The 11,667-nt window shown below is 40.7% G+C and overlaps 1 protein-coding gene across 1 annotated transcript; it reads right to left on the reverse strand.

Moving 5' to 3' along the window:
• Positions 1-4,439: 4,439 nt before the first annotated feature.
• On the reverse strand, positions 4,440-10,562 carry LOC143550501 (KH domain-containing protein HEN4-like). The gene is made up of 7 exons (XM_077041136.1): positions 9,966-10,562; positions 7,222-7,608; positions 6,867-7,139; positions 6,034-6,282; positions 5,907-5,947; positions 5,712-5,823; positions 4,440-4,817 (listed from the first exon to the last, which is right to left on the reverse strand). The coding sequence occupies exons 1-7, from the start codon at positions 10,560-10,562 to the stop codon at positions 4,656-4,658; spliced, it is 1,821 nt and encodes a 606-aa protein (XP_076897251.1). The 3' UTR covers positions 4,440-4,655.
• Positions 10,563-11,667: the final 1,105 nt, after the last annotated feature.

Genomic DNA, 11,667 nt, shown 5'->3' on the forward strand with positions numbered 1-11,667 from the left:
ATGCGCTACCGAGCGCAGTCTTCGGTCTTGGAAGCGGGAGTTCTTCTATATCTCCGCTCGCGTCGTCCCCATAGCGATGACGTTCAAGAACGGGAGAGCTCTCCTGAACCTTCACGCCTTCAACTATGAGGAGGCGGAATGGTTCTCCAAGATTTCCCGGGTCCAGTCTCCGGTTTACCGCTTTGCGGAGTCCGGGATGGTGATGCTCGGGATGAGCCGGGTGTGGAAAGATGCTGGGGCGGAGGCGCCACAGGTTCCCATCGTCCTTGAATACGGTTTGAACTCTATCCCTTACGGTATGCTTCATCTTCTTTGCTGATTTAAAGTTTTCTTCTAACTGTTTCTTTTGTTTTCAGAGGGAAACGACCTACAATCGCTCCTGCATCCGCGGGAGGCTGGTGGTCCCGCTCGGATGGGTACCCGTGCTCTTGATGAGAACGAGTTGCCCATCTTGGAGCAAACGGCGGATCGGTTTGTGGAGGTATACCCGCCGGGCCACCCGATTCTGAGCGCCACGCGGCCAGGTAAGGAGTTATTTAACCCTCGCCCTGTCAATGCTCAAACCTCTGCTGGAATTCCTCTAATTTTGTCATCTTCTGATGAGGAATTCGCAGATGGTCCTTTCTTCACGCGGAAGAAGAAGGCTGCTGGCGGGAAGGGTAAGGCGAAGGTTGCCTCTACTGCCGATCAGGGGAATCGGTCAGAGTCAGAGACCGAGAGTGAAGAGGTGGTGGGGAACCCTGGTGGTGACGAGACCACTGTTCCGGAGGTTGAGACAGCTGTCACCTCCGGGCAGCCTAGTACGACGGTGAGCGGCGTGAAGAGGCCGGCTCCATCGGGTTCGTCCCCGCCTATCAGAACCTTCAAGCTGAAGAGAACTCGTAAGTATAATTTTCATTTACTTTAACTGCATATCCTTCCGCCATTATATTTAACTATCTTGTCTTCATGCAGGCGTGGATGCAACTGCATTACAGGGTGGAGCGGGGAGGAGCACCTCTGGACCCATGACGGTAGGTTTGGTCAACCTACCCGAGGCGATGACCCAGGCGACTGCGCCTACTTCAAGTGTTGGTTCAGTTGCTCACTCGGTTGAGGCAACTGTTCCAACTGTAACATCATCCCCGCCGGCTGTCAGTGCGATCTTCACGGAATCCTTCACTGAGCCGGCGGTGATATTTTCTGCGGGTTCTTCCGCAGCGGCGGCCACGGTTGTGAGTTCACCTCCAGTGAGTTCACCTCCGATGGTCTCTACCGCAGTGGCTTCGACCGTGCCTCCGGCGCCGGCGACTACCTCGTCCCCGGCCGGTTCAGCAGGTATGTTCGGGGCTTCAAGCCAATCTCTGCCTCCTTCCCATCTGCCTGACCTCTTGGATGGATATCCGTTAGGTTCGGGTGATGGGTTTGGCGGCTACCGGCCTACTGTCGACCTTACAGGTGCGTAGGGTTATTTTGGCCTTTTTATATATATTTTTGTTTTTTATCATCTTTTCCTAACTGCTTTTTGTTTTTGCAGTGTCGGATTCGAATGAGGTGTTTGTTCCGCAGTGGAACATCCGCCGGGGAACCACCCTTCGGACGGCTGTGGATTGCGTCGAGTGGGCGCGCCACGCCGCCCCTAGTGGTGCATTGGGAGAAGCTATGTCGAGCTACCAAGAGGATAGGCTGACAAACGAGCTTCGAATTCTCCTTGCCCGGATGCAGCCGCGCGTCGAGCTGCTTTGTCGTGAAAACGACAAGTTAAAGGTGGCTCGTATCCAAGAAGTAGCTCAGGCGCGGGCTATCCGGGAGGAGAACAGGAGACTCTTCGCCGTTGCTGCGGAGAATAATCTGGGGGTTAAATAGATGTTTCCCACGAGGGGTTAGGTCCGGCAAAGATGGTTCTTCTGATGACCTGCAAAACAGACACCGTGAGCTAGTCACTGAGAAGGGGGGGGGGGTACCTCCTTGTGACCACCCTCCGGCGTGAGAATCAGACTAGATTGCTTTTGAATATAAGTGTATATTAAGAGATTGCTAGAGAAGATAAGATAATGAGATATCAGATAATGTAAGATAATGTAATGTCTCCATATCATTCCAAGGTGTTGGAGTATTTATAGCCGAAGGTAGGTTTCCAAGAAGGTACAGCCGGCTGAATAGTATTCCTGTTCTGCCAACTGTGGGCTACGCACATGCCATGCTGGTAGTTGGTGGGTAGGCAGCGGCTGATAGTGACCAGGCCGGCTGTGTACTATTCTTTTCCACCAACTGCAGGCTATGCACGTGCTACGACAGGTTGGTGAGTAGGCAGCGGCTGATAGTGACCAGGGCGGCTGTGTACTATTCCTTTGTCACAGTGAGCTGTCGCTGCTTTGGTCAGACCTTTTGTCCATACCTCGTCAGGTAAAGTACAAAAGGTCCTCGGCGGGAGTATTCCCGGCTTTGGGCGGGAGTGTTCCCGGCTTGCTCACTCCTTCTTCAGGTGACATTACTGAATTATTTAAGAGTTAAGTGCCTTGTGCGTGTAGCCTTGCTGCGCGGGTAGCCTTCCCTGATGGCTAGTATCCGTTACTGCGGGAACAGGCGGAGTACGTCGACCATTGGGAGGCTTTTCCTGCGGGAACAGCTTGCGTACAGCGCGTAAGGACGTCACGTCTCTGAGCATGGTGGGTCCTGCGGATCCAGTTGGTTTCTGCGCAGACGTCTCTCTTCAAGGTGAGTCTTGCGAGTTTAGCCTTTGCGCAGACGTCCCTGTTGAAGGTGAGTCTTGCGGGTTCAACTGCGCAGACGTCCCTCTTTGAGGTGAGTCTTGCGGGTCCAACTGGGCTCTGCTGGGACCTACCTCTTCAATATGTGTATTATTTAACTAAATTTTATCCCTTGTATTATGAGGGTTGTTTTACATTATTCGTTTTTGATATTTATATATGTATATTTGGATTTTAATTTTATTTATTGTAAGAAAGTTAATAATTAGTATACTTGAGGTTTGATGATGAAATGGTTTCACAAATAAATGATATGCTATAATCCGGTTTAAAAGCTATCTGGGTTTGGTGATACCCATTACCCGTTTATTTCCGTATTATAAAATTGTTTCTTAATTATAAATAATATCTTTTTTTAAAAAAATAAAATAGGATATTAATTTTTAGTATATTCCTATTTTATAAGATTTTCATATCAAATATTTGATGAGATTATTTTTTTAATATAATGAGATGTTATAACCGTTTAAGAGCTATCTGGGTTTGGTGAGACCTTTACCCGTGAATTCGGGTCAAATGCATGAGAAGCCTTCATTTACAAATAACGTAATCTGATGGCTTGAGAGAATGGTTGTTTTACATTTTTCGTTTTTTAATATTTATTTTTTGGATTTTAATTTTCTTTATTGTAAGAAAATTAATAATATACTTAGGATTTGATGATGAAAGGGTTTAATAAATAAATGATATTTTATAACTCGTTTAAAAGCTATCTGGATTTGGTGACCCATGACCCGCTTATGTTTTTTATTATAAAATTGTTTATTAATTATAAATAATATCTTTTTCTTTTTAAATTGGATATTAAATTTTAGTATATTCCTATTTTGTAGGATTTTCATATCAAATAATTGGTAAGATTAATTTTTAATTTAATGAGATATCATAACCCGTTTAAAAGCTATCTGGTTTTAGTAAGACACATACCCATGAATTTGGGTTAAATCAATGAGAGACCTTCATTTAAAAATCAATAAATCTGGTGGCTTCCATAAAAGAGGGGAGCGACCACATCACAACACGTATGATTTTTTGGTTTTCGTTTATATATATTATATATAGATTTATTTGAATATATGCGGGGAATCGAGTGTGATAGATTTTTAAAATGCTTACAAATTTTATGGATAAGTGTGTTGGTTAAATTACATGAATAAGGGTTAGTATTCCCATATGAATGCTCTTACAAGATTTAATATTTTTGACTATTGATCAATTTATAACAAATAACTATCTATCATATTTGTTTTAAGGTGTTTTGGTTTTTATTGTTATAACCGTCACCTTTTGGTCGCTGTAACTTTTATCATCTTTTCTTCTATCAGGCCCCAACTAACCGAGTAATAACTCCGCGTTTAACTTCTTACTAGCATGCCAATCCTCGTCAAAAACCTATTTACATGGCAACTTAAATGATGCACACATACTCTACATGCACATATATGTTTGCAGAAATCAAGTGAGGATCACTAATTATTTAAGAACCAAAGAAACCATTTTTAGCATTAATGCAACTATGGTAAATCGTAAACCTGTACAGAGTTATATTAACTTCGAATTATGATATAGAGTTAAATTTCATCATATACGACAATACAAAACATTTACCAACAATTGTACCCAAACAATGAATGAATTTTAAGACTTAAGTGATGCGAATAATTGAATATAGATAAATAAATAAATAAAAATGTAGAGATAATAAACCATGAATCAAAATCACTTTCACCAAAAGGATCACATAACCACCACCAATCCAATATTTTGATTCAAGATGATTAATGCTATACAGTCTTACCCGCAACGATAATGCTAACAACTCCATAGCACAAAAATGTATTCATAGCAGGCTTCAAAACTCATCAACTATTAATTTTTTTAAAAGATACTGTATTAGTTAACCCCCTAATTACAATCTTGCCCTTCATCTAAATCTTGGTCTGCAAGTATGAATGCTTGAAGGAGACTCTGAGCCGACTGTGTTTGATAGGGGGAACCTGAGATGACGATCACATAATCGCCGTTTCTTGAACTGGGTTCATGAACCACGACTTTTGCACCTGAAATCTGGTAACAGACACCACAAAGTGATTTTTTGAAGGGTATTTTAGTCATTTTACCATTAATAACACAGTTTTACTCCAAACTTACAAAAGTGTTTGCTTTTCACAAAAAATGTTCTTTAAATAATCAGAATTAGTCTTTTATATTATTTTGTTTCTTTTAACATAGCTATACATATGTTACAAACCAAACAGAAGAACTCAACCCAAAAGACTAGTCTGATAGGTGAGGGAACCCGTTTGGCTTATAAACCCCACATCAGTTGCCCATACAACCGATGTGGGACAAGTTCCATACCTTGCAATGGTTTCGGTCCGTAACAATACACCTTCCTTAAGGGCCAACGTCCTCGTTGGTCACGGCTGGCTCACTCCAGGCCACCACTCCGAGTCCTCGTTGGTCACGGCTGGCTTCCTCCAGGCCACCACTCCGTGGGCCACCACTACGAGGTTGGCTCTGATACCAATGTTACAAACCAAACAGAAGAACTCAACCCAAAAGACTAGTCTGATAGGTAAGGGAACCCGTTTGGCTTATAAACCCCACATCAGTTGCCCATACAACCGATGTGGGACAAGTCCCATACCTTGCAATGATTTCAGTCCGTAACAACATATGATAACTATTTATTATGCAAGATACATTTATTACATTAAAAATATATTATTATACTAAACTAAAAATGTATCACTATTATTGTAACAATTATTTAGGCTCGTGAGCCTAGTCAAGTTCAATATATGAAGCTTGTGCTCATTTATTATACAAGCTTAAATTTAGGCTCAAGCTCGTTTAAGCTCGGCTCGATTCGAGCTTTTAGCGAGACAATCTCGAGTAGTTCAAAAGCAGCTTTATTCGGCTCATTTACTACCTCAGGTAAACACAAAAGTTAGCTACCTGTCTTATACGAGTGAGGTTGCTTCCATTCCCCCCATAAACGTGCCCGATGTCATTATGAGGAACCATGATTTCAAGACTTGTATTTGTGATGATAGCAGATCTACCACCTCTGCAAAATATATATTTTTTTTTATAATAGCAAATAATACATGAAATTGAAAAAATAATATTCAGAAGTGTAACAAGACAAACCTGCCAAGTTCAATGCCGCTTGTACCAGAACTTGATCCTGCCTGCAAATAATACACAATACATGAGGAATACATGAAAATAATAGAACAAAATAAAATAATTACAAAAATTTAATAAAGTAGAATACTTGAGATTGGCATGGCCCAGATGATGAAGTATGATGTTCTTCATTATTGGAGAGTCTGAGGTTATCCATACTTTGTGTTAAACTTACATGTTTACTAAAATGATTAGTGGTCAACGAAGAATGTTGCTCAACAGGGGGTTGACCAAGACCTCGCCCGTGTGTTTTAGGGCCACTAGTGAACATGTGGTTTCGCAGCCTCGTGGTGATGCTAAATAAAGCATCCCGTACGCTTACAAATTTTCCTGTCATCTAAACAACCGAAAACTTCAATTATAACTTTGTTTAAACAACAGTTGGAAATACAACTGTTGAATGGGTCAATTCAAGTCAAATAGGTTGAACAAGCTGAAAGTCAACCATTTTCAACCCATTTACTTGTGTTTCATATGTAACGGGTCAAATGGGCCAGACAGGTTGAAAGTCAACAAAAGTCTACTTCAATGTATAAAAACTTCTGAATCACATTATTTTGAAAAATAGATTATCATTCGGAAGAAAGAATTTTAGCAAGCTATTTTCCACAAATTATCTTGGAAACAATTATTATAAAAATTTGGATAAAAAGTGTTTGCCCTATACAAAATGTGATAATAATTACATGTCACCTTCAAAATTGGTATAATACCATATTTACCCTTCAAAACTCACAATATTCAATATCCTCATTTTCAAAGTGATAACATCATAACATACCTTTCACAGTTTCAATTTAAACTTGCATTTGGATATGATTTATAAAGAAAAGGGTATAATGGTCATATTATATAATGCATACAGTGAAACAGGCAAATTTGATACTATAGTTTTTTATTTCAGAAACACAGAGATCTCACCAAAACTACGTCATCATTCTCCGAAGCACATCCCGGGAAACTGTTACCACTAACTATCCTTATAATCGCACCCGTTACCTTCCTCGTATCTGCCATGATGGACCCGCCTTTACCCAAAAGACAACCCATTTGGTAATGCGGGATCACGAGTCGAGCTGAAACAGGCATTCCCGATAACGGTGTGTCCAACCCCCTTTCATACGCAGTCTCAACCGACCGACCAAAAACAAGAATCACTGCATTTTGAGCAGGCGAGTTCGGTGACTCTGGGCTCTACAACAAACACAAGAATCAAGTTAAAATATTATTGTAAGAGTTGTTTGTAACTTAGTTACATGGGTTCAAACTAACGAACCTCAGCTGCGGTTATAGTGATTAACCGTTCGTTACAGTTAGATACCAGATAGGCAACACTTATAGAAGCACCAGTTTGGTTTTCAAAAGCCCGAACGATTGTGCCTCCATTGCCTATTATACCGCCTACAAGTTCACGGGTACAAAGCATTCTAAAAGCTATATAATGTTGATTCTGGTGATCCATGTGCATGTTTGGTGTGAACCCGTTTTGTGGTCTTGTTAACAGGTAATGATCCGTGTGCACGTTTGGAACCATGGGCTCCCGATTGAACCGGTTGTCGGGTTTACCAAAAGCCATCCTTGGTTTGTCTGAAGGGGGACAATCTTGAATTCTACGAGACACTGCAATAAGGGCCTTTTTAACTGCTACAATACCACCTTCAATCTGCCAAAATATTCACATGTATATCAATTATATCAATATCAATCATGCCCAGTAAAATCCCACCGACAGCAAAGCTATAAGTAGGGTCTGGGGAGGGTGGGATGTAGGCACACCGTACCTCTATCCAAAGGAATAAAGAGGTGGCTTCCAGAGAGACCCTCGGCTCTAAGTACATGTGTATGAAGCAAAATAAAGGAAAATAAAGCAAAATAAAGGAAATCAAAGTTTAACAGTTATATAAAAACTACTACTAATTATAATAATATTAATAATAAGATCACAGTTTAACTGCTATATAAAAGCTAATAATAATTATAATAATAATAATAATATATGTAAGGGAAATACCATTATGGTATGTGGCCTAAATAAGTTAAGTCTAAGCCCTAAGGTATTCAATTCTCTCTAAAAATCCTTAACTTTAATTCTACTTCTCCACGAATTCCTATCCTCAACCATGTCCTCGGAGAGGTTTAGGTCTATCAAATCATGCCTAATCCTCTCATCCCAAGTCAATTTCGGTCGTCCTCTACCCCTCCTCCCCTCTATAGTAATGTTTTCTACGGATCTAACAGGATTCGTCGTCTGTCTTCTCTTTACATGTCCAAACCATCTCAATCTCCACTCTCTTATCTTGTCTGCTATGTTCGCCACCCCTAATCTCTCGCGAAACACAACGTTTCTTATTCGGTCTAGCCTTGTGTGCCCACACATCCAACGTAGCATTCTCATTTCTGCTACCTCCATCTTCCGCACTTGTGCCTTCTTGATGGCCCAACAATCTGTTCCATATAGCATTGCAGGTCTAACTGCCACCCTATAGAATTTTCCCTTTAGTTTAGTCGGGAAACTCTTGTCGCACAATATACCTGTGGCTGCTTTCCATCTACACCATCCTACCTGAACTCGGTGGGTCACATCACTGTCTAATTCCCCATCGCTCTGTACAAAAGATCCTAAATACTTGAACTTCGTTACCTGCGGGACCACCTGCCCTTCAATTGTGATCTGTGTGTCTTCATTGTCGTTTATCCCACCAAAATCACAGTGGAGGTACTCCGTCTTAGATCGGCTAATCTTTAAACCTTTTGTCTCTAAGGTTGTTCGCCACTCCTCAAGCCTCATGTTTAGATCTTGTTTTTTCTCAGCAAGTAACACAATATCGTCTGCGAACATCATGCACCACGGGAGAGTCCCCTGAATCGACTTTGACAACTCATCCAAGACTACTGCAAAAAGAAACGGGCTCAACGCTGACCCCTGGTGAAGACCTACCTCTACAGGAAAGAAATCAGTATCCCCCACTGGCGCACGGACACTTGTTTCACTCCTGGTATACATATCCATAATTATCTCTATGTATTTCCTGGGCACTCTTCTACCCTCCAAGCACTCCCAGAGCACCTGTCGTGGCACACTGTCGTAGGCCTTTTCTAGGTCAATAAACTTCACATGTATTATTATCAAACACTTGGTGTGCAGCTAAAAGTGCTTTTGACATTCTATCAAACACTTTGTGAGCACTTAAAAACAAGTAAAAAAGTCAATAAACGTTGGCATTTTCAAACACTTTGTGAGCACTTAAAAACAAGTAAAAAAAGCAATAAACATTGGCATTTTCAACTGCTACAATACCATCCACAATCTGCCATAAAAGTGAGATATAATTATTGGTTTTAACATTTTATCAAACGCTTGGTATGTAGTTACCAATGGTTTTGACCTTTTATCAAACACTTTGTGTGCGGTTACCAATGGTTTTATTTGGGAACTCAAGAAAATGTGGGAAATCGAATCAAACGAACTCCGATTTTACTTATTCCAGTGATGTTGGAACTAACTCGTAAACCTTTAGGGGTCGACGAGCCAAATCCAACACCACTGAAATGAGTTCAATCCGAGCACGTTCGACTTGGTTCCCTCCAGACCCCCACTTTTTTAAAGTTCCCCGGTAAACCCACCCTTTTTAACTCCTAAAATAGCAACCTCAATCTTCAATAAAAGTGATATAAACTTGATTTTGACATTTTATCAAACAGTTCGTGTGTATAGTTAATATTAATAACATTAGGGTTTTTAACTGAGTTCGAGGTACATCAGGAAACTCAAATGTGGGGAATCAACTCAAACAAACTCCGATTCAACTCATTCCAACGGTGTAATTGAAACCAAACTCGTCAAACCCTAAAAATTTATCCAACTCCGTTGAAATGAATTCAATCAGAGTTTGTTTGAATCGATTCCCTCCGGGTCCCCACCAGTTTTAGACAAAATACCAACCTCAAATCATCCATAAAAGTAACATAAACTTGCTTTTGATATTTTATCAAACACTTGGCGTGCATATCATTACTAACCTCGATCATTTCATCACACGACGGCAACCTGTCTTGACTTACAACCCTAATCCTACACCCGGTGTCCTCCCTAATCTTCTCCACCACCTTCCCGCCTTTCCCAATCACCCCACCGACACTACTCGTCTTCGTCAGCAGCCTACACGACACCACGCCCCCCGGAGCAAAGTAGCACCCGTCAGCCTCAGCCGCCACCTCCAACACCCTCTCGAAGACCCTAACCAACGCCTCTTGTGCGTCCGACACGTCTTTATACTCCTCACCGGTTTCTGACTCTTCATCAAACGTCATCATTTTGGTGACGGCGGAGTCGCCGGTGACGCTGACCACGCGAAACTCCGAGTCCGGCGGAGCGACGTTGATGCGGATGGTGGATGACGTGGCCTGTTGTAGGTGTTTGATCACGTGGCCGGATTTGCCGATGACGCCGCCAATCCGGGAGGAGTGGCATAACAGGCGGAAGGTGACGGTGGTGGTGGTTGATGGTGGTTGTGAACGGGTGGTGGTGACGTGGACGGTGGTGGTGGGTGGTGGTGTGGTGGAGGCGATGGCGGCGTTGTAGATTGGGAGAGAAGTGAACGGAGCTCCTCCGGCCATGGTGGTGGTTACCGGTGATGGTTGAGGAGTCTGACTCTGCTCAAATTTATTTGACCTGTGTATTTATTTATTTAACAGCTGTAAAAAAATAAAAGAATAAAATCACAATTTATTTTGACAGAAAGTAATTATTAAGATGGTTAAGGAATAGGGAATGGTAATTTGTCAGATCATTTCAGAAATCTTTGTACTTAATCTGCTACTATTAAAAGTAATTATAATGTACTAGTCAAATACTATAAAATGAATTTTGACTATTTATTTTTTTTTAACTTAATATTTTTTTAATCGCATTTGAGACTGTCATTAATATTTCAGGTCTGACTCAACCAGGAACACCGTTATAGAAGAAACTCACAGTTATGAGAAACTCTGTTTAAGTCAGGTTTCGAACCTAAGACTCCTAAGGCTAAACAATCACCAGGATCTTTGTACGAGTCTAGTGTTTACGTGGACTCAAAAGGTAGTTGACACGTGCTCTTTTTAAAAACGAAAATGTTGATAGCGGAAATTCTTTATGCGAGAATGCCTTCTACCCAACATTATATGATAAATAACACTATCAGTGAAGACTATACGAATGTGATGGCGGATGCTGGCAACATTTTCTTGAAATAATTTGAGAACTTTTAGTGAACTTTTTTCAACTATAGAGCTATTGATAGCGGTTAATGGTAATTTGTAATTTTTTTTCTTTTACAAAATGTTAGTTTTCATAGATGATCGATTTGGGTATAACATATTTACTTACCCTTGATTTTTTTGGTTGGTGACTAATCTTTAATATACATAAACGAAATTTTTAAAAACTCTCAGGTTATTCCCTATATTCTCTCAAGTCACCATATTACTTTATTTGTAAATGAAGGTTTCTCATGCATTTTACCTGAATTCACCGGTATGGGTCTCACCAAACCAGATAGCCCTTAAACGGATTATAACATCTCATTAAATTAAAATTAATCTCACCAAATATTTGATATGAAAATCCTATAAAATAAGGATATACTAAAATTAAAATTCGATTAAAAAAAGATATTATTTATAATTAAGAAACAACTTTATAGTAAAATAAGGATATACCAAACCCATGATAGCTTTTAAA

Source organism: Bidens hawaiensis, unplaced genomic scaffold (genome assembly GCF_021521415.1).
Source record: "Bidens hawaiensis isolate Kalapana, Puna unplaced genomic scaffold, B.hawaiensis_p1.1 tig00016044_1, whole genome shotgun sequence".
Lineage (NCBI taxonomy): Eukaryota > Viridiplantae > Streptophyta > Magnoliopsida > Asterales > Asteraceae > Bidens > Bidens hawaiensis.